This window comes from Psittacula echo (assembly GCF_963264785.1).
Source record: "Psittacula echo genome assembly, chromosome: 7".
Lineage (NCBI taxonomy): Eukaryota > Metazoa > Chordata > Aves > Psittaciformes > Psittacidae > Psittacula > Psittacula echo.
The window spans coordinates 19615811-19639788 of NC_137740.1; the positions used below are offsets into that span (position 1 = coordinate 19615811).

The 23978-nt window shown below is 36.5% G+C and overlaps 1 protein-coding gene across 3 annotated transcripts; it reads right to left on the reverse strand.

Annotated features, from left to right (window-relative positions):
- Positions 1–6760: 6760 nt before the first annotated feature.
- On the reverse strand, positions 6761–23670 carry RGS18 (regulator of G protein signaling 18). 3 transcript variants are annotated; one of them, XR_013957456.1, is made up of 6 exons: positions 23262–23670; positions 22525–22626; positions 21420–21484; positions 20239–20405; positions 12399–17711; positions 6761–6884 (listed from the first exon to the last, which is right to left on the reverse strand). XR_013957456.1 is itself a non-coding variant. In XM_080623936.1 (5 exons), the coding sequence occupies exons 1-5, from the start codon at positions 23618–23620 to the stop codon at positions 17457–17459; spliced, it is 948 nt and encodes a 315-aa protein (XP_080480062.1). In that variant the 5' UTR covers positions 23621–23670; the 3' UTR covers positions 11150–17456. The 3 variants fall into 3 exon arrangements, 2 of the variants coding, with proteins under 2 accessions (XP_080480062.1, XP_080480063.1); XM_080623936.1 differs by lacking the exon at positions 6761–6884 and having other exon boundaries at positions 11150–17711; XM_080623937.1 differs by lacking the exon at positions 6761–6884 and having other exon boundaries at positions 11150–17711; positions 21420–21481; positions 23262–23667.
- Between the last annotated feature and the right edge of the window lie 308 nt (positions 23671–23978).

The following is a 23978-nucleotide window of genomic DNA, read 5'->3' on the forward strand; positions in this document are numbered from 1 at the left end:
GGAGCTGGCTGTCCTTAATGCGAGTCCAGGCACTTGGAATTGTATTTTTATACTCCCTGTCGCAGCCAAAGCCAAAAGCGACATTGTTTAAACATTATCTGCTAGTTCAGATCTTTGAAAGGTATTTTTGATAAGAGATAATACGTACATCTGAATAAACAAGCTCTTAAACCAAGGGTGCACAATGCCCTTCAACAATACTGCTAGACACCACCTGGCCAGTGGGCTGCATTTCAAGCTGTCTTCCCCTAAATGTATGAGATTTACATTTATGAAGCTGAATCTCATTACTTTTTTTTCTGTGATTATTCTGCTGCCTCTGTGCAGTTTCTCTTCAACTACGTTGTACTACATCCCCTTTTAATGCCTGCAGATTTCATTTGCACTTGAATTCCCCTCACTTTTATATAATTGAGAACTGAAAGGAGATGTCTAATGGGCTGTAATTCTTTTTGTTATTTCTCTTTTTTCATATGGATTTCCAACAAAAGATCAATTCCTGGAATAATTTTAAATACACAATTAACATAAACATTAATAATAACACCAAAATCATATTGAAATGTATTACAAAAGTAAGATGTGAGATACAATTTTCTTAAAAAATAAAACCAGATAATTTTGTGGCATACACTGCAATGCTTCTGTAAGCACTTTGGTAAGCAACGGCTCATAGGAATTGTCTGATGGACTTCAATTACCAATGCGTAAAAACCTGTTTTCACAGAGGATAGTAAAGTATGAATTACTTCATATTTCTGCCCATTCTAAGGAGAAACAAAGCCAGTGAAAAAACTCCACCTTTCTTTTAAGAAACATACATTTTTATTTTCATAATTATTAAATATATAGAGCTAACCTGAAATAGCATTTTTAGGGGATAAAGTACTTAAAGGTGGTAGGCATTCTTTTTTATTAATTCACTTCATGGAAACCTGGGACACTTTATGGACAAGACAGACATTTTCTTTAAACTGGAATCCTTCATTCATGTCCCCTTTTACCATTCCTCCAATTCTAATTTCAGTTTAAAATACAGACTTATTACCTAGTCATGCATGGGAAAAAAAAAAAAAAAAAGAAAAGAAAAATATTAGTCCAATAAAAATGTTGGACCCAGCTTGGAGACCTGCCATTAAAAATGACAGAACCAACCCAGGCATATTTTTTAAATATCCAATTTTCCTGATTTAAAATTTATGCAGAAGCACAGTTTTGCTAAGACAACCCATGTATTCCCAGCAACAGAACTCAGCTCCAATGAGGTATGTCATTGTCACTGCAGAGAGCTACATAAAGGGTGAGAGTAACTGCAATATGGCATAAGTATCACAAAATATTAAGTATGATCCAACTACAGGTTACTCTAAAAATTCCTGTCTCAAAATATAGAATTTCCATTACTGACTCACTATTAACAGTGAAAGATATTTGAGACTGTAAAAGGTGTCAATGACTCTGTTTAGATTGGAATATGTTGCACTTAGTTTTTGACTTGAAAAGACACCATATCACACAACCCCCTTTTATGCCATTTAACAAGCCACATTTTTCATTTTATTCTCCTAAAAGGCTCAGCTCTGGTAAGGAATTCAATAAATACAAGGGCTTTCGACTGTACCTTTTGATCTCATTATGACAGGCAAAATGATTGCATTTAGATCAAAATCCAGTCAATTTGTTCTGAAAATTAAATTCAAATCAATTTGAAACTATTCATATTGTATAGTTGCTGATGGTGCAACTATACAATATGAATGCAAGTTCAAGTAGAAGACAAGTGATAGCACTGTACAAATTCAGAATGAGCTTCAAGCAGAAGTTCCTTCGTGGTGAAGAGCTTGGGTGAAAGACCAGGTAGATAGAGTGCAGAACTTAGAAAAATATTAGCAGTACAAGCAGTAGTGTCAGTGTCAGTCCATGGCATTTTATCTCCTATCTCCTAGTTTATGTAGTGTCATTTTACAGTGTCAAGAGCATTTCAGAGATGAAATGTTGGCCCTTTCAGCCTGAATTTGCCTATGCATCTTGCTATTTCATATAGTATTTTAAATACCAAACTGGTTCAGCCTTTCAAAGCAGCTTCCCATGTTACATTATGTGAAGAATGAACTTTCCTGAGTTTGTGATGTTTATACTTCTTTGCATTCTTTAACTTTTATTTAGAAGCAAATGCCCCTTGAGCCCTGACTGTTGGGTATTTGCTTAGGTTAGTGGCAGAACTATCTGTAATTAGACCATAAGAACTATTAATAACATTATTTATGTGTGGTGGTAGCTTAAAGACTAGAGAATCTGCAACCTGAAGTTAACATGGCACAATTACTCTACATTTCAGAGGGAGAGAAAGGTAATATATTATTAATAAGAGGAGTTCTTTGCCACTGGAACTTGGTGAAGAATTGAAGCTCCAACCTAGGCATGATTGACCAGTGTAAGGTAATCTCTCTGTACCCTGCCTTGCTACATTCTCCATGCTGTGCAGTCATGAAGATGTTGCTGCCAACACAGTTAAGTTTTTTATCCAAAATATTAAATCCTACATCTTCCTTATGTCTTCTCTTCCTGCCCTTTTCTCTCAGCTGAAACAAGATATTTATATGACAGCATAGTACATTTGAAATTATTCAAAAAATACAACTTATTTAAAGATTTATTTTTTCCTTTCTTCTCTGGTTTATGAGCTTTTAAGTTATAACCACTGTATTAGGAAAAACATGGTTTCCATACAGTTTTTACTGAGTATGTGCCTTTGTTTACCTTTCCAGGACTGTTATGCATAGTAGGCAAAATATTCATAGAACTAAAAATAACCTACATGCAAACCTGAATGGAAACAGATATGGATTGAGAAACAAATCCAGCTCTGCTCATTTTATATGCAAATAACCAAACTTACGTAATATAGAAGAAAAAATAATGCAAGCTAATGTCTTATTTAGGACAGCTAAACCATAGCAGCAATATAAAAAAATAAGGCAGGGAATCGTTTGCTTTGGTATTGTCTCATTTTTCTCACTAAAGATCAAAGCACTCAGGGCCTCCTCCGAAATGTGTAAGAATACATTGAGTCTAATTTCCATGGCCAAGTATTATAGAAGTTGAAAAGCTGGGAAAAAATGGAAAAGAAACTTTTCTGGGAGGTGTTTTCTCTCAAAATGAACATAAAAATTGATTAATAAAATATGATTTTATACTGCTGTTTTTAATTTAATCTACCTGCACTTTCTTTGCAGGAGCCAAATTATGTATGGTAGCTTTCCTTTTCTTAGACATAGCAATAAAATCCAGATATAACAGGTAGTCTTCCCCAAAATTCAGAGTCTTTATGGTAAAAAACCAGCTATTTTTGGTCTCTAGGCTTCAGAACTTCTAGAAATTTTGTATTTCTAGTTCAGATAGTGGATTGTATTATCTCACATCTGCTCTAACTCACACAAAGGTGAGCACGGGCCCTTCCACTGGCTTATGTGGCTTCATTTACACGATTCCACACAATCTGACTGTTTTATGTATATTTTCAACTTCTCCTTATGCTGTGTTTTCAAGCAGACAGGAATTGGAGACCCCTGGCAGCCATTTGTTTTACCAGTTTCTAGCTCTGTCTGTGATGGTGTAAGTCAAAAGTGTGCAAGTTTTAAAGGAGTGAGTTGTGAGATTTCATGATCACACATCTATTTTCAAGGTAAATTTTTTTGTTTCTATGTGCCCTGCTAAGAAAGGTGATGTGATCCCACTTCTTCCAATATGTGGCAAGTTTCTCTTCTGAAAATGAGAACTGGATTTGTAAGAAGAGAAAATTACTTGCTACATTTTTGAGTAAATTTCAGCAATCCTGTCTGCTGCCTTCACTGTGACTTTAAGCAGCAGAAATCCCCTGGTGCAGAAAGGAGACCAAGGCAGCGCTGCAGGCAGAACTTGCAGTTTTCCACAGAAGTATCATTGCAAAATGAATGGTAGCTGTGGGACTGCAAAATAAACCCACATCCTCTTTTCAGCTCAACCTCAGCAATCGTGTTTGTTTCTCTGTTAACCACTAGTACTGGGGAAGAAAGAAATGAAAATGAAATGTAGACAGCAAGAAAAAGTGGGTGATAGGAAAGATGGTGGGTATCAAAGAGGTATTTTACACCCTACCTAACTACCTACCTACATAAGCTGTGGCAGGATTTTAACCTAAGTATACAACTCAAGACAGTGTACTGGGGCTTTCAGACTACTTAATATCCTTTATTTCCTACATGAATTAGTTCTTTAATGTAGTTTGATACCAGAGAGGATCTTTTGCATAGAATATGTGATGGTGTACAGAAGGCATGAACAGAGAATGAGAGATTTCTAGAGATTCAGAGCAGCTCAAAAGCAAAAGAATCAAAACAATCAAATTAGTATCAAATGGAAGTTTTTTGGGGGGATTTTTCTGTTTTGTTTTTAAGAAAAATCTTACTGCTGTTTCTTGTATTTAGAATTATTTCCATAGTGAAGATTCTTCCTGGCCCAATATGGTTTAAAATATTTTTTATTTCAGTACTATACAACCGCTCCTTCCTTCACCAAAATATATGCAATAAACCCTCCAACAGCAATGAACGAGATCAGTGTGTGCAAACATGACAACTGCACTAGAATCCTACTGCATCTTGCTTGTTTGAAAAACAACACCATGACTAAATTCTGATCTCCAGGCTTACTTGCCTGAAACTGTTCCTCTGATGTTTACTTTTCTGCTTACCTGTATTTCATTGAAAAATTGTAATAACTCATTTCATGAGTGCATGGAGACAGTATCACTGGTACACTTGGAAAAGCAAAGAAAAGGAACTATTAATTGAAAATGTACAAAAGAATATTTACTCAGGGTTTGGTTGTGTTTTTTTTTTTTTCCAAATGCCTACACAATTAATAAATGAGACTTCACAATAAAAATTCAAATTAAATAAACACAAAGAAAATTGGATAGAGTCATATTGAAGACAGCTGCATTATGAAACAGTAATTTGCTCTGAATGCCAGGGACATTTGTCATAAAGCAGCTGCCTATTAAATATTATCATACTGTGTTATCTACCATATTTCTACTTCTCCTGTTTTGAGTTGGTATAAAATACACTTAAAGGAGGAATTTATTTTTTTTTTTCACATATTACAAATGAAATGATGAATGAATGAGTAAATGTATTCAAGTCCCCTGAAATTTATTTTTGAGGCCATACTTCTACAGAAAAATCAATAACAAATCAGAAAACCCAAAACATTCTGCTTAATGTGAAAACACTTTGACAGATAAAGCAAGCACTGGCAAAATTATGAATGGCAAACCTCTTTACTAAAAAGGAAACTCAAATGTCTTAGCATATTCCATCCTGTTTCTTGACTATTTCTCCACTGTTATTAGAAAGTATCATGTGCCTATTGTACTTAAAAACAAGCTGGCAAAGGCAATTTAGATCTGGTTTGTACAATCAGTTTAATAAAATATTAACTGTGATGACTTGTGGTGGGAGACATTTACAAATTTATAATCCGTTGGGCATTTTCTCACAAAAATGGGAACCATCTCTTCTGATTTCCATTCTGTTGCTTCTTTACCAATTGCTTGTAAGCTTCTGACCTTAGAAACCTGGGAAAGGAGTCCTTTGCCATGAGACTATAGACTAACCTCTGAGCATCATCAAAGCAGCTGAGAGTGGGTTCAGAGATGTTCTGAGAGATGTGGCTTTTAGTTTGGAAGTCGATATTTATCTGTAGGAAGAAAGGAAGCATAAAAACAATGTCAGTTTGGTTGGAAAGCTGAGGTTTGTTCCTGTACAGGACACAGTCTGCATCTGAATTTCCCCCCAGATATCCTGGCTGATGCAAATAAGCAGGAAGGTTATCCCTTAATTTTCTACCATACTGAATTTTTAATTTTATTTGGCTCTTAAAGAGATGGCATCACTGCAAGAAAGAAGGGGAAAAACTTGCTTCTATTTATCTCATTTTTTGCCAATGCAAATCCTTTGAAGTACTGATTACCAATGGGTAAATTAGTGATGAAGGTACTCAGCATCAGTTTAGGTTATGTATTTTATAAGTATTTTTTGGTTTTCATAATAATAAAATGGATTTCAATCATATGCAAGACATGGAGACACTCCAAGCATACTCACCGTCAAAGGCAAAAACATGAGTGTAAAAATTTGTCAAGGAGTAGAATGTGAACAATAATCAAGTAGTAATTTCTTCCTTCATCGTAAACATTTTTTAAGTAATGATAACATTAAATACTGTGATGGAAATATTTTGCAAGTTTCCATTTTAATTTTTATCATGTCAAAATACATGTACGAAAGAACAAATACAACCACTAATATTCCAATATACTGGTACCTAAAATATGGAGGAAATGGTGCTTATTGCATTATAAAAATGGCTAGAGAAAACAAATTATATCAAATATATATTTCATTAAATTTTAAGGTGGAATTTTCAGAAGGTGAGATAAACCCATTTCCTCTGTGAAAAATATATATACCATAAAAGGTCTTATTTTGCTTTACAGAGTCCCATGCAGTGTTTCCTACCTGGCAAATAATTGACATGAAAATGCAAACCAGCCAAAAAAATGCAAACCAGCCACATTGAATTGTATTTTCTGTTATTCCTCGAAGCTTGCATCTGAACTTTCCAATTGATTCCCATCCTCAGTACCCGAAGTACACAGAGAAAACTATTTACCTCCTTTGGAGCATCAGCTTGTATAAAGTCAGAATAAATCTTTTGGGCTTTTGAGGCGATCTTAGCCGAGGACTTGGTTTTCTTGAAGTCCTCACAGGCAAGCCAGAACTCCACATTCTCTTCACTGAACTCTGACTTTAAAAATGTCCTAAAAGCTGCCAAGCCATCTGGAGAAAAAATGCATGAGATGATGGGTAGAGGAAAACTGAAAGACGAATACAGATCATATATACGTACATACACACGTGTGTATATATATATGTGCATTTTCTACGGTGTAACTTATGTGTCTGATATTATTTGGCCTGTCAGCCAGCAATTAGTCTTAAGAGGCTGTTGTGGGAGAAATAAATAGGAGATGAAGCTATAGCAATGATAAAGTGACTAAGAGTTCTTTCAGAGAGTTACTAACTGAGGAAAGCTCCCTGCTACTGTCTGGTCTCTAGCACTGATACACCAGTTAAAAGGGGATCCTAGAGATCTTGGCCTTCAAGAGGGTTTTTAGTGACTAGAAAATTAGGGATTTGAGGCTCACTGCTGCTCTACGAAGCAATGAGAAATCTAAGTTATATTGCAGTACTGTGCTCCTCTCAGAGCTGAGGTTACCCTGCTTGAACAGCCCTTCCATCTTCTTTCAAATAATGATAGACTTGGACGAAGACATGGACTCTTTGTTATTTATTTGTTCAGCATTTTTTACCCTTTTAAGAGGAAAAAAGGAAATAAAGAAAGGTTTGTTTAGACGAAATTGATTTTAACTTAATCCAAGTTGCAACCTCTTAGAAAAGAAAGCTGACAGCACCCCAATTAAGTTCTGTTAGTCAAGTTAATGCTATTAAGATGCAGCGTGGAGGCACCCCAGGGTCCAGGCCACAAAGGTACTGTAGAAAATGGGGCAGGGGCAAGGAAATTTTAAAGTTACATCTGGTTTGAGGTTTCAGGTCAGTAGAAATGGGATCTATTAGAGAAGTGACTTTGGATAAATTAGAAATTATCACTTTTGTTTGACTGAAAGCCAATGCACAGCACATATATTTTGTTGTAACAGGAATACCTAAGAAAAGGTTTGTGTGTTTGGTTTGGTGGGTTTTGGGGGTGTTTTTTAGTTAAACAAAGGAGAAACGGGACCATTGCATGGAGAGTTTAACATGGTACCTTAAACCAAAATGCTTTCAGAGACTTTTGCCTTCTTAAAAGTCCCTTAAGCACTGACCAGAGGTATATTGTGTTTGCAGCTTGGAGAAACATGACCCCTCTGCCTTTCAGCATGGCAGGTTGCATGCCTCCAGTATTGGTGTAGTTCAAAGCACGTGGAGAGTCCAACTGGAAAGCAGTGTAAAAACCTGATGCCTTATGGCAACGTTTGTGAACTGGGTTGATGCACGTTCTAAAAAAATGTATTTTTCACTGCTTACCTTTATTAGCTAGTATTGTATCCACAGACTCAGACCAGGCCATGGTTTCCCCAGCGTCTGACCTGCGGAAACAACATCTATCCTTGAAAATAGCATTGGGATCTTTTGCCTGTGCAGTCTGTGGCAGCTAGTCTATTATTTGGCTATCTCCTTGAAGGAGCAGAGCGAGTAATTCCTGTTACCCTATGAACTGAATAACAGAAAGTCAACAAAAAGTGCGACACATTTTTTTTTAGAGTGCAGAGAGCCATGCGGACTCATAAAATATATTATTTGACATTGGCAACTTGATTGTTCATCCAGGAGGTAGTAGTAATGCTTACAATTAAAATAAACCTGAAAACAGAACACCAGGAATAAATCTCACTGGTCGTCTAGCTCATATTTTTCATATGTTTTAAAATAAGACACCCACTTATTCAATAAACTTGGTTCAGTGGTTTGTAACTGCATATTTTTAATATTTTTCTTTTAAAGAGAATTTTTCTTAAAATGTCCTCAGCCAAGATTTTTGAGCTAGAAATTTCAAGTGTTAATCAGTTCTTCTTGTAACCTCTAGTGACAGGTAATAAAAGATGAAGAATTTCAATGAGCTGATACCTCATTATCTACTTGGAACAGACTTTTAGGTTTTATTTTATTTTAGTAACATTAATGCAGGTGTTCTGCTTAGTGGATATGGGAATGGCTGTGCATGTTCTCTACCTAGACTTTAGTAAAGCCTTTGACACCATTTCCCACAGCATTCTCCTGGAAACCGGCTGCTCACGGCTTGGACATGTGTACTATTTGCTGGGTAAAAAGCTGGCTGTATGTCCAGGTCCAAAGTATGGTGGTGAATGGAGCTCAATCCAGTTGGCAGCCAGTGACAAGTGGTGTTCCTCAGGGCTCAGTACTGGGGCCAGTTCTGTTTAATATATTTCTCAATGTTTTGGATGAGAGGATCAAGCGCACCCTCAATAAGCTTGCAGACGACACCAAGTTGGGGGGGAGTGTGATCTGCTTGAATGAGAGGCTCTACAGAACGATCTGGACAGGCTGGACCAATGGACCAAGGCCAACTGTATGAGGTTGAACAAGGAAAAGTGCCAGGTCCTGCACCTGAGTCACAACAACCCTAATGCAACGCTATAGGCTTAGGGAAGAGTGCCTGGAAAAGAACCTGTGGGTGCTGGTTGACAGCTGCTGAACATGAGCCAGCTTGTGCCCAGGCCAAGGGCATCTTGCCTTATATTAGAAATAGTGTGGCCAGCAGGAGTACGGGGTGATGATCCCCCTGTACTCAGCACTGGTGAGGCTGCACCTTGAATCCTGTGTTCAGTTTTTGTCTGTCTTCTAAGGTGAGAAAGAAAAACCCAAGCACCACCACACACCACATTTTGACCTTAGTAATGTTATGGAGTTATTCATCATCCACACCTTTTGTGGATCTGTAAAGAAGTTTCAGGCCAACTACTTGGTGAACTTCACATGGGACAAAAAATAGTGAATCTGGCCAATAGTGCTTCAGAAAACTGAAATAAGATGGGAACAGATAAAAACAGGTGTGGTACTGTGACGATTAGGAGGACTGAACTGTCTTACAGGAGAAGAATAAATGGCTTCAGTTTGCCTGTAAAATGAAAGCAAAGAGGAGCTGTGATCACTCTCTGTCAATGCAGAGAGGTAACCCAGAGAGAAAAAAGAATTATTTTAGCTGAAGGATCATACTGGCAAAAGAAAAAAAATGTATATAAACAGCCAGTGAATAAATTTAGACTGAAAATGAAGAAGGCTTCAGAAAAAGTGTTTTTAAGTCTCCCGTAGAATTTTTGGCCTCTCTACTCCTCTGTACTTCAAAGGTAGAGCTTCACATATTTATGAAATAGATTATTTTAAATTGTTGCCTTTGATAATAGGAAACTAGAAATGATGACCCAAGGTACCCCTTCCACTCCTACACAATGCTAAAAAAGATTCCTGGCAGCAAAATACAAATCCTTTCTGCAATTTCTTAGCTTTGCATCCACCTCCTTCTGAAAGTTGTAACAGAAGGAGAAAAATACAAACTATCATCATGATTCTTTGCAGTGCTTCTTATTTTCCATAATCAGTTATTTTCTCTTATTTCCACTGAGTATGTACTGCAGGCTGTAACACTGTCAGTCGGGACCAAAAGCTTTCCATGCATTGTGCTATTAAGATTAATTTCAACATCTTAAAGGTGGAGAGAAAACCCTCAACATCCGCATGTACATTAAATCTTTTGTGACTGATTCAGTCCTAGGTTTGAGAATTAGTAAACAGGAAAAACATGATATAAAATCCAAATGATATTTATTTGTAGAGTTTCTGGCCTCATAAACGGTAAATAGCTACAACTTGAATTTTCTTACAGTGAGATTGTCTCTTTCTCAATTAATGCTGATATAGTAATTTTTTTCCCCTTATGCTATGTTTTGTGATTGCTGGTCTATCTTTCTCATGTAGCAATCAGGAAATTCTTCTGCAAATCCATGCAGGCATTTACACGTATTACTACGCCTTGTTATTTGAAAAAAGACAAAAAAGGGACTTTGTTTTTCAGTGCCCTAGGTTTTCAGGGAAAAGTGGCAAAGACTTAGGAGCAGTTCAAAATAGGTGTTGAATTTCAGCCAAGAGACAAAATTCTAGATAAAGGTCTGATGCAAGTTTCTTCCAGATTCCTTGGTGCAATGCCAGTAAAGTCAGTGCAGTTATAAGCACAGAGATGACACAGTTATGAGCAACACAACATTCTTGGATGATTCCATTCATTTCTTGATGCTTATTCTGTGTCTAGTCCCAATGATTATACTATTCACTCACCTTAGAACTATGATCATAAATTATTTTAAATTTTGGAAGAGTTAATAACATTCTTGTCATAAAAGAGTCCCATTCACTTCTGTGACACTATTCATGAGAGTGAGGGCTGCAGAATCTGTCCCTACTTTATAATCAGGTGGTTATATACTTAAAAACAACAACAACAACAAAAAAAAAACAGTTCCAAACACTACAACAGATGCTTTTTTTTAATATATTTCTACTTGCCTGATATCGAATGACACAGACATAAGCATCTCTTGAAGATTTCCAGTGCTGACAGATACTTTTAAGACAGTTCTAGCAGTCACAGAAAGGTGCTAAAACCTATGAGTCTTCTGACCAGCACATAGAATAACTAGATGATGCAATCTGATTGCTCATGCAACTATGGGGTATTGATCACAATTCACAAAACCACAAAGAAACTATGAGGCATTTTCACCATTGTGTAACATGCTGTTCAGTGACTATTTAGTGTACGTAAGCTGATTGCATTCCAGGAACACAGCAGGTAATAGGGTTGTTATTATTATCTTAGTACAAATACCACAAGTCCAGTAAGCAAAGTCAGGCACATCTTCCCACAAAAGGTAGTTGGTAGCATTGTCATATACTTCTGATGCTTAAATTTATTAGAGATTCTTCCCAGAAGTTATTATTTTACTGACATTTCGTAAGGAGCAAAAGTCACCTTAGTATTAAACAAATGCATCAGCTGCTTGTGCAAATGTATTGGCTGTTCATAATGAACAGTATCCAACAAACAAAAAGAAATATGAATATGTACTAGAGATGGGCTGGAAATCGCATGCAGAATTGTTTGTAAAGTTTTTGGAAATCTGGATCCAGCTGACAGTGCTGATGTCTGCATCCTCAGTTAAACAATAACTCAGACTGGACTTGCAAAGTAGCTTAGACCCTTATCTGCTCAGCTGATTTCAGTGTATTTTGAAAACTTTATCCATGAGGCCTCTGACTTAATATTTCTGAAACTCTGAGAACTCTGCTATGGATTCCTGTTTTGAGCCTCATGTCTTTGACAGGCCACAGGAGAGTTAGAACTGTAGGAAAGGGAATGTGGATCTATTGATTGAACGTTTCCTCCTTTGCCAATATTACTTGCTAAAGACTACTGATCTGTTAAATATTTAAATCTCCTCAACTTTTAAGCTTACTGTTTGGCTTTTTACTGATAGTCATCTTTTATTCTTTAGCTATTTTTAGGCACTAGCTTCACTGAGTTACCTTCCTGTAAGAAAAGCTATTGGCTGTTTAGAGGAATAAGTTGTGATGTTTTTTGTTCCTCTGATCCACATTGGAGTTAGATATTAATGTCAATAGACAGAATAAAATGCTTTATGTTCAAACTCTTGGTGTATTAACCTAATAAATCACTTTCATTTATATATGTTCCTAAAACAGTTGCCTCGTACTCACCTGATTGCAGTGAGAAAAAAGGTCACACTCTCCAACAGCTGTTCTGGTGTGCTAGTGTTTCCCCTGGATCACGTTCAGTGTGTTACTGCCCTTCAGCACTTGGCCTCTGTTCAATCCATTCCATACCCAGGTTTGCTTGGGTAATGTTGTTTTGTATAGAGTAAGCTCAGCAGAAAAATAAAGTTAACGTTCTGCTGGTCCAGGAACTTCAAGCACACAGAGACTTGGCTGCATTTCTTATGCTGGGAGAAGCCAAGATGATTTGAGCACTGCTGGCATCCTAAGTAACATGGAAATGCCTGTCATACAGGATGCAAATGCATTTTAATCACAGCACTATTTTTTCTTCCATATGAATAACTTGGTGTGTCTGCAGTATGCCACAGAGTTGTTTTGCATAAGAAAATGAGCTGTTATTTTCCACCCAAGCAAAGTATGCCCTTCAGGTAAAATGTTTTGATTTCAAGAACAATCTGTCAAAATGTTTTACAGCATTCTGGGCCCCTCATATACAGGATTTCCAAGTACTATACAAACACTATACAAACACAAATCTACATCAGAGGAGAAATGGAAACATTTCTCAAGAAAATGTACAACCTTGAAGATTCTCATTTAGTAATAACTAGCAGATTATTTGGCACAGTTTATGGGTGAATACACTGGTTTTTACATAGCATCACACTTCACAAAACTTCCTACAAGAAGCCAATACAGCACAAACATATAGGATCATATTACAACCTTATGATGAGACGAGTATAAATTGCACCAGTGCAAGAATATGTGAAAGGTAGACACTATGCCTCAGAAAGCGCCTATGGAACAGCATTAACTGCAGAAATCTGAAACAAATCTGGAAAGCTGGGAAGAAATGGGACCCTCTAAAATATAAGCAAATTGCCTGGTGAAGGAACAACAGTTCAGGGTTGTCCTTACGTTAGGCTTCAGCTTAATCTTCTGTCCTGTTTGAAAGCTCTAAATTTACTTCCATGGAATTGTATTTCATGCTAGTTAATTTTAGCTACGTTTCATAGAGAAGGCAATGATAGTGGCTAGATTGTAGATCTTGGTGTCTAGGTAATCTGTTGTAAGATTTATGAGGAAGTTAGGCAAACAGATGCTATTTAGGAAAGGAGAGAGAAAAGCTTTAGTATAAAACCAGAGGGAGCTTTCAGGTCCAGCCCTAAATGAATTGAATACAAAAAATGCAAGATGACAACAATACACTATCAAGAAAAAAGTAGGAATGGAAGCAACCTGGATGCTGTATAGAGGAAATACATGTTTCAAATCTTTGGCATAGAGCCACACAGGCATTTGATTGAGGCATTTGACTAAAATGCAAATTACAGAGCGGGATCCAGGACAAGCACCTAAGCCAGGCGTAAGTTCATGAGCATATGAACTGCTGAGGAGAGGATGATGATTTTATGCATTTTTTTTTTTTTTTCTCAGTTGAGGTCTTTTGGCAGTATGCATGCAAAAGAGAGGGAACTGCATTCAAAGCAGTACCTAATTAAGGCAGGCTGAGCAGCTGGGGAAAAAAAGGAGAAAAAAATGATCTGACTTTTGTGAGTCTCTTGTAAGCTGTAGCATGTAAAGGCATCTAAGAGCCACACTACTGATGGCCAACTTCAATGGAAGATGGAAATCTGTTTCTTTTAGATTCTTTATTTCAGGTTGCATTCCTCTTGTTTCTTGTCAAATCAAAAATTAATCAAGTTTTCTTTTGCACAATATTAAATTCCAAAAGCCAAAGAAGATAATGTGTCTGTGAATTTCCATCCCCCTTAAGTTAAACAAGAAGAACAGATAATAATTCAGCTGGTTTAAAGCATCTAATAAGATTTAAGTATTGAAGCAGGAGACAAACCTTTGTGCTATACAAGTCAGCAGATTATTTCCCTTGTACTTTGTGTATGGTGACTTCATGTATATAAGGAGTAAAGTGAAGTGTGTACGTACAGTGAGTTGTTATGTTGGTAAGAGGAATATTTTGAGAGCTGAGTATTTTGAGCACTCTTACTGGATGCTGAATGGCACATACAAATCTAAAAAGCAGCTACAGAAAATAATCCCCAATAAAAATTCTTGATGTTTGGTTTTGTGTATGTGTTATTTGTACTAGGTCAGCTGAACAAGAAGATTTACATAATTATGGCATTGATTCTGCCCAAACTAGACAAGCCCACTATGCTCTCTGGCACTACTCTAAGGTTCATACCGTAAATCCACCTGTGCAGGGGTAGCCCTTAGTCTGATCAATCCCATCTAACTCAACCTTGGAACGGCATCACAGACTTGTACTAAACCTGTGCTTAGTTCATCTTCCAGAACTACAGTAGAGAACTAAGTAGTAGAGCACTCATTTTCTCTCACTAAAAGGACCCTCTTTTAGAAAAAAACTTTTGCCAGCTAAATATGTCATTTTAGTTTATCTTTGTGCCCTTTGCTTTCCTTTCTCTGAATTTATCTTGACTTTCTTTTTACAGCAGTTCCCATGGCATTAGTATGCTGTAAATTCAGCTACAGTTCATAATTATCTTTGAAAACCATACATGCATAAATAGCTACCAGGAATATCTTGTTTGTTTTCATCATAAAACTCCTAAGAGGGACCAGCACTGTCAGTACCACAAGACTGATGGTTTTGAGGAAAGTTTCCCTGGAGATAAAGAAAACTTTCCGTGTGTCAGTGGAATGAAACAAAGGGTGCCTGCTGACATAAATTTATCATTACAGACCCTTCTGAATAACAGCTGGTTTTTTGCTGAAAAGTAAAAGTCTTACTCAAGGCACTATATTTGTCATTTGTTTGGGTTTTAGAATAGTATTAAATATACCTTTTTTTTTTTTTAATTATTTGATCAATGGCAAGAGTAAAGGTGCAGATTCTCAGCTGGTATGAAGAAACATAATCACACCAGGGGAAAATCTAGCTGCAGATGTCCTCAAACTTGTTCTTTTTCTCTAACAAAGTTAGTAATATAGAACATAGGAACATGCATATTTTAAATATTTGCAAAACCTGATATTCAGACATATTAGTCTAGTTGATTCTGTGATTAGAGTTTCCCTAATCTGAAACAGGATCATTTGTGGCCGAACTGATTCATGACTCAGGGACACATAGTCAAAGAGCAGGGATAAATAATCTATCCAGAAGAACATACTGACCTCAAGTCATGAAATCATGTTAGGAAGTTGCTTTTCACTGTATTCACTCACTCATGTGACACGTATGACAATGACAACAGAAGTGCAGACAGTTTGTAAAAAAATGGTGCTGAGAAGCTCCAAAGCTGCATTTGATATTGATACAGAGACTAAAATGCATTATCAACATTACTAAAAACATTTGATTTATTCTCGAATCACTGTGCAGAGGCTCTGATAGCTTACACAGTTAGAAATAGCATGTGTCTGGAGTTTTGGGATCAGGGAAGGATAATGGAATAAACCAGCAAGGATCATCCTCCTCACAGCCGCAAAAGTGTTTCCTGTCTCTTCCCAGGGTAAAGCTGAGAGCTTGGAGATGATTCTCAGGACACTGCAGCTCAGCAGTGTTTCCTGGTGAGTTCGGGTCTCTGTGCACAGTAACACTTTGGATTGAAATGGCAATAATTACAGCTGGTATTGAACTGTAAATGAAGTCTTCACATTTTACTCATCAAAGTACTAGTGATAAACTGAATCCTGACAACTTTTTAACTAGATCACTTAGGATTTATTGAAAGTTAGTAAAGCAGACAGGGAAAGCCTCAGATCAAGCAGATCATATATATCCTGAATTAGTAATGAACATAACTTTTCATCCTCAGGAACTGCACCTCTTCACTTTGACCACTTACAAAGAGGGAAGAAAAGGGAAAAATCTTAAACTCCATGAAAAGCGACTGAATATACAAGTCATAGTTGCAACTAAATCCTGCGGCCACTTGTTAAACTGAACCAATGTTTAAGATTTTAGAAGCTTTCCCATGCTTCAAGGTATGTCTGCATCAATTCTGAAAGAAGACACTGTATACTGACTGTGAAAATGACATATCTGACTTCAGTTTACTACTGAAGTTAAAGGGAGATTTCTCCTTCATCCTCTATAACCATGGAGAGTACAGTAATGACCAGTAGAACTGAAGGTAATTCTACTTGAGTCCAACAGCTGTTAATTTTCAGATTCTTCTTCAAAATAAAAGTCAGAAAAAAGTTTAGAACAAAGCTTAGTAACGAAGTTGGTATACCATAAATATTTACAGATAAAAGTAGGAGTATTGTATACATATATACACATGCATGTAACCTGATACTTAATGACACACGTTGTGTTAAAATAGCATTCTTGGGTCTTTGTTGCTACGCATTTGTTTGCAAAAACCTAGAATACAAGTATTTGAAGGCTAAACTAATATATACAGCATGACTTAAATATAGAGAAGAGACACATGTAATAAGAAAACGGTATGAATTGTACCCCAAAAATTAAAGATATTCTTATGTTCCACTTAAAATATGCAATAGCTAAATTTTAATTATGCAGTGGCTGTAGAAAAAAATCCCTGTAACTTTACATTATACCTAATAAAGTTCCTATGTGTTTTGCAGTATGAGAAAAATACCACAAATACTCTGTGCTTAGTGTAGGAAATATTGCAGAAACATAAATCATAAATATGTGCAAAGGCTAGGTATATAGATTCTAACTGTGATGAGACTCTGTCCTTAATAATACAGGCCAACAATACACAGTGGATATTATCAACTGGCATCTTACACAATGTTTTTATGCAGGAAACTCAAGATTTTCTTCTAAATATGATTACATCTCTTACTTGGGTTAAAAAAAGATACTGCATGAAAGCTTTACATGATATGTCTTGACAATATGTTGCCTACTTCTCTATAATAAAAGAGATTTATCAGTGGCTACAGAACTCTGACCTGGTATAAGTGCATGTAACTTTGCTTTCCGCTCATTTACACCTGCTAAGGATTTGGACTGTAAAACACATATGAGTTGCAGCAGTAGCTAAAATTTATGAGGGTTCAGTTTCCCAGTTACCAAACAGTAAAGTCTGGTCGTACACCTTTAAAATCATTGACAGTGAAAGACTGCGACCGTCTCCTAAGGGTAGGACGACTGGGATTTCTCCCCTTAACCAAATTTAAATAAGGATCAGATCTCAGGAAGCGTGGGTAGCTGTCTTGCTCCATCAGCCTGTAGACCGTGTTTTGTGCTCTATCAAAGGTGGTGATGATGGGCTGTCCAATATTCTGACTTGTGACTTCTTTGGTTTGAAAGTCCAGATTCACCTGGAGAAAGAGGAAAAGTGGATTTCTTTAATATACATTCATGCATTTCCTGTGTTAGTATCTGTAGCAATGATACTGTATTTTGGTGAGTCTTTTCTGATGAGAGGACCTTGAATCCCTGACACAATGGGATATTTATATCACAGAAATGTAACATGTTCATGTAACATCTGCCGGAAAGTCTGCACAGATGTGTCATTGGTACAATGGAAAACTGACAAAATAGAAGGTAAAGTTTGATGTTTGACTAAAAGTAATTTTCTAATAGCAATCTTTGTATAGTTGCAGCTGTCAAGCTTTGCAACACCAGACTAATACAGAACTTCATTTTCATTTAGGATTCATGTAGAACTTCACCTCATTAGACTAAGTTAGTCAATATTTAAAATTTCTGGTTTCTAGGTAGAGTTTTGGTAGTAGGAAGGTGAGAAAACTCTAATAATTGAAATATGAAAATTATTTAAATGTGTTTCTGGAGGTTTTCAATGGGGTATCAAAATGATCATTTATTCAATGTGTCGTTGCCTTCATCCTGGAAAGAATTAGTAATTTTGGAAAGAATTACTGGAAAGAATTACTTAGTATGAGAATTTTATTGAAGTCTCAGGCACTTACATAAACAAGATATTTTGAAAAATAAGGTAAAATGTATATTAAAAATTGTTGATTCAGTCAGAAAGTAACTTCTGTAATATGCTTTTTTTTCCCTAAGATACATCTGTCATTTTCATAAAGCTAGTTAAAAAATAAATCCAAGAACTGAAGGACAGTTAATGATGATAAAATAGTCCACTCATCAAACCTACGGTTTTATGATCCTATCATAAAACTGTACACTCTGAAATGTGTGTGTAAAAGAGCTCTGCTCTGATGTTAGTCAGAGAAAAGATGCAAGTTCCAGAGCTGTGTGTTGTGAAATGAGATGCTGTTGGCTGGTCTCAGCTGCTCAGCTAAGCCCAAGGAAGGAAGTTTCCCCATAGCCAACTGCTTAAGGGGAAGAACAGCACTCACACTGCCCACACATGCACCAAATCAAAAGTATGACAGCTAAAGAAATTGTTACTGTTAGTTAAAGTACGACTTCCACACCCTGTCCTCTCCCTAGCTTTCCTACTGCTCACCTTTTCACTTATGTCAACCTTGGAAGTGCTGACAGTACCAGTACTTGATACCCTACCATACTGCTCAGACAGTGACAGGTCCTACCTTGAACAGCTATGGGGTCTCTTTTTATGTAAGGTCTACCCCAAAGACATGCAGCAGGGAAGGAAATGAAACGGGACATAAGCCTTTGAAAGTGGGCATTTCCTAGGAAAAGCAGATCTGAATCTTAAATATAATCTATGCATCATTTTGCAATCTTTCTCTTGAAATAAGAATTACACCTTTCACACCCTTGTAACAGCAGTTAGTGTGTAAATTTTGCTATACTGACAAATAAGAAAGAAATAATACAGGAAAAAAAGCAGCATTGGCCAGTAACATAATTTGATCTCAAACTCAACAGAATTACAGGAAATTATAAGTCCAAAAGACCTATGGAGAGGCTGATGGTGATTTCAGTGAGACTTCATCATCTCCCAATCTGTTCATCACTTTCGTAGAGCAGGCAAAAAATATTCCTTTTGTTCAATTCTGAATTCTTTATAACATGTTTCAGTAATATGAAGAAATTGTAAATATGAAAACTTCTTGCACTATTACAGTAACACAAAAAGGCCTTACTGTTGATAAGGATTGATGTACCAACATATTTTTGTGTATGTGTGTCATGGTTTAAGCCCAGCTGGTAACTCAGAACCAAGCAGCCACTCACCCCCTTCTTCCTCCCCCTCTCCCAGCTGACAGTAACGTACCAAGAATACACAATTAGATCTGGGGAGTAGAAGAGGTGAAGGATCAAGTAGGGGAAGCATCAATCAAGAAAAGTCCATGCTTAAAACAGTTATTTTTTAGAGGATATGTTTAATTTTAATAGCTTATTCTAGTCTCTTTTAGTCCTTTGGCTCATTTAAAATAAAAGCTTCTGAACCTCAGTTATGTAATAACTCAATAGATGATTACTGGTTTAAAAGAAAGGGACAATAGGTCTGTTGTTCTGGAAGTAGCTTGAAATAAAGACACATAATACTTCCACAAATTCTAGCTAATATGTCTCATTGCAGCTTTAATATTTAACATCACTATTTTTTCTTAAATATAGCACGTATATGTGTATATATATGCTGGCTTTACAGACACTAGGAATTCCTGAGTCCTATAATATAACATTTAAACTCTTGCTCTATACTTAAAAGAGTAACATGGAGGGAGTATTGAAAGGAATATTGGGGACAGTGAGAATAATCTATGCAGTTGCTTGCACATTTCCTTCCAAAACTTTGACATCTAAGATATAGCCTTCTTATGTCAGTGACTACATGATTAACTGTTGCCTCTGCATATAGGCATGCACTTCTTAAAAGCAGATTTCATCAGATGCAGTTGTGTCAAATACTGTATACAATGAAGAATGTTTTTACTGTACCTCTTTTGGAGCATCTTTCTGTATGAATGTTTCATAAATGGTCTTCGCTTTTGGCAAAAGTTCATGTACAGTCTTGCTCTTCTTGTAATCCTCACAAGCTATCCAGAACTCAATGTTTTCCTCACTGAACTCAGTTTTCAGGAACTTTGTAAAGGCATCCAGTCCAGCTACAGAAAGGATTGTTGAATGGCATTAAAAAAAAACATATATCCTTATCAGTTACTCTTCTCATACTAACTGTGCAAGGCAACAAAACAGGTTCTGCTCCCTTGGAACTACATCACATTATATAACTACTTTAAAATACATAAAGATTTTCAAATAAGTGCAGTTCTTTCATTATGATCCTGACTACTGTAACTCCCATTAGAGGATTCTCAGCATCTGTAAAACTCCACTACCAAGATCTTGTTAATTTAGAAACAGAAATAATGGAACATGTGGATGTTTGTGGAAGTGACAGATTTTATTCTGGCTGAATGTCAACTTAGGTTGACTGAAACACTATTTGAATCTTTGTTCGTAAGTAGACTGTCTCCAGTAACAATTTAAAATGAATGGCTTTTAACATCTTGATGGCTTGATTTATCTAATTTTTATTATGCTGAAGATATTTTCTTTTCAAGTATGCTTAATCTGAGTAAGTAATGCAATCGTATTGACGTCAGCTCATAGCACATAGTGGCTGGATTATATATGTGTCCCTCCAAAATGGAAGGAGGGGCATATGTGCATTTGATAATTACATAAGCAACAAGTCATTTCAAGTGACAGTCAGCTTTGATCCTATCACTGTTTTAGAAACAAACTGTACCAGAAGTGACAAAGTCTATTCTTGAATACACAGAACATGTTTTCATTTTTAAGGTCTGATCTTATGGTCAGGAATATTTGAACAATACTCAAATAAAATTCTACTTTTTATTGAAGGAACTCCTTGCTGTCCGTTATATTACTTTGTTCAATAAAATACAAAACTTAAAAGCTATTTTCGATTACTTTCAATAGTTGACAGCGTGCTATAGACTAAGCACAGGAGAGCAGAAACACCAGCTGATACAGATAACCCATCCTATCTAGTTTAGGTAGCTGCCAGGTCTATTTAAGTGCACATTGGATTTTATGGTTTTCTATCATTTTTCTATCCCAACAGACTGCACAGAGAGGGAAAAGCTACAAACCTTTCTCAGAAAGCAGTTTGTCGAAAGACTCTCCCCATTTCACTGCTTCTTCAGGAGACACACTGCTTAAGAAACAGAAAGACGTTTTGAAGAATTGTGCATATTGTGTATTTATGAAGCTTCTGTAACTTATGTAATCTGTTACCATTATTGCTTAAGACTGCTTCACAAATCTTTGATTAGATCACATTACTAAAGGAGCTAACTTTCTTACAGACTTCAGAAACATCTGGTTTCATTTTTTCGACACTTTTCCTGCAGAGTTGCACTTTTTCCCCTGCCTAAAAATCCATAAAAGTAGAGATTTTTCTTTTCAGTGTTTTATGTTGTGCTACTAATTAAGCAAATTGATATCATGCAGTACAGTAAAACTCATAAGGGAACCAGGGCAGTCACCTACTTAAACTTAAAAAATATTCTTGCAGAGATTTGGTTTTGAATGTACTTGGTCTGAGGCTTTGTTACAACAAGAAGTTCTATAGCCTGAAGACAAACTTGTAGCAATATGGTTTAGGTGATAGTCTTACAGGGTAATAGCACAAATAGGCTGGTTTGTGCTCCACAATGTTATGCTCCATTTATAAACCATATTCTTCAACAAATATGTCAAGTTGCACATATTTTACTTTGATTTCAAATATTCTGCCTAAAAAAACAATGAAGAAAGTAAAGAGGAACAGCCAACATCACTCATGCAATTAGAGTTTTGGAGAAACCCTTTTTTTTTTTTTTGCATAGGTTAACCCTAAAAGCACACCTCAAAAGTACTTTGATTTTTAGCAGATCAGAAATGGATTTATTAGTCAGTGGACTAATAAAAATGCTGTTGGCATGAGGAAAGGTTTAAACATATTTGCAAGTGTATGGGGACCAGTCTACACTTAGTGGTGTAAAAACACTTGTGGTGAGCTACCTTGGTGCATACCAGGTAATTCTATACTGTTTGCATGTCTGAGTTAGGCTGCTAGCTTTAAAATTAAATAGAACTTGAAAACCTTATCTCTGTCAAGTCTGAACACACTCACACAGATGCAGGAAACGTTCTGACTCACATAGGCACTTCTTGAAAGGAATCCCTATCTACTCAGTCTTTTATAACACTTACCTTGCTGATTTTGTCAAGTTTTCAGGTTTAGCAAGATGATCACCTTCATGAAATTCAGGTTTCTGCAGGAGAAGGCTCAGCCTATTTCTCTTCTGCTTAGCTCTATAACAGAATTAAGGTGGCTTTTCAAGCAACTTTGTTGAAAATTAGGGGGGTTTCCCCTCAAACATTTCCTTTGACTAATATCTCTTTCTGCATCATAGATCCACGTATATTTACTTACAGTAATGTTCATGTTACTTCTCCTACTTACGTTATTCACATTAGTGATTTTTACATAGGAAGCACTGGCAAAGAGAAATAGAAATCTTTTCATTTTCACTCTCTTGATTTTGAAATGAAGGGGTGAAATTTCACATTAGAGAACATAAACAGATGGCTCAGCTGTTCAACTTTCAAAGTTTCGCAGAGAAAAAGGAAGTATTGTTTCCTGTCATTTGAAATTTTTAAAAAGAAACTTTACCAGATCATATTCAGGCTTTAAAGAAGCATTTCTCAGAATGCGTTGAAACCTCCTTTTCCTATTTTCTTACTTTATTATTTGTTCCTTGTTCTTACAAAAGAAAAAAATAATCTGTGATGAGTAATTTGTGTATATGATTTCAAAGATTGCAGTTCTTGAGTTTTCATGAATACGTAAAAAAAAAAAGATCTGTGCTCTAAATTCATACCCACAAGCTATGTTAGAATCCTCTATGAAACAGAATACTCAGTATCAGCACGTCCTTAAAACTTACCCAGGCTTGCTTGCTTTATGTGACTCTTCCTTAATGGTTGATTTCATGACTTTGTAATAGGATTTATCCTTTGAAGCAGAAACGTTTAGTTGGGGAAATAAAAGAAGCGGATTCTCCATTTTCCTCTGAAAAGGCTTCTCAGTTTCATAAAATGTTTCTTTTACTTCCTTATAGCAGCTACATCTGGCGTGACTGATGTGCTCAGGAGGGCTCTCAACATGCTGTATCGGTTGCTCCCAATTGGCCGTTGAGCAGTTTCCAGAGCAGGTAGTAGGAAGAAGAAGGCTCTCCACCTTCACTGCCACTGCAGCTGCACGTACACAGGATTTTAAGTGGGGTTCTGGTTTTATGCTCGTCATTCAGGGAAGTGAGATTGCAACTTTGCAAAATGGCCACTGACCATCCAGACAAACACAACTACCAGCAGGGAGTTTCTGAATGTGGATGCTGGCATTTTACTGGACTTAGGATGCCACCAACATATAACATTATCTTAAGCTCTTAGAAGAACTTCTAACGGACTTTAAATTGCCCTCTACAGCCTCCAGCAGTGCCATATGCCAGACATAAAATCAGTTCTATCAGCAGCATGCGAAATTGAAACTCAGGGTTTCTCAGAGTCTCCTGCAAAAGCCAGATGAACCTGTGGTTGAGCAGATATTTTGCAAGCAGAGATCTTAATTTTTGCCCCATTTTTCAGAAATTATAGGCACCTAC

Excerpts from the sequence above, each read along its gene's own strand:
- RGS18 (XM_080623936.1), bottom strand. The coding sequence starts at position 23,620 with ATGACGAGCATAAAACCAGAACCCCACTTAAAATCCTGTGTACGTGCA. Across the intron at positions 22,627-23,261 it reads CATAAAGCAAGCAAGCCTGG|AGCTAAGCAGAAGAGAAATA; the intron begins GTAAGTTTTAAG and ends ATTCTGTTATAG. Across the intron at positions 17,712-20,238 it reads AGAAAGATGCTCCAAAAGAG|GTGAATCTGGACTTTCAAAC; the intron begins GTACAGTAAAAA and ends CTCTTTCTCCAG.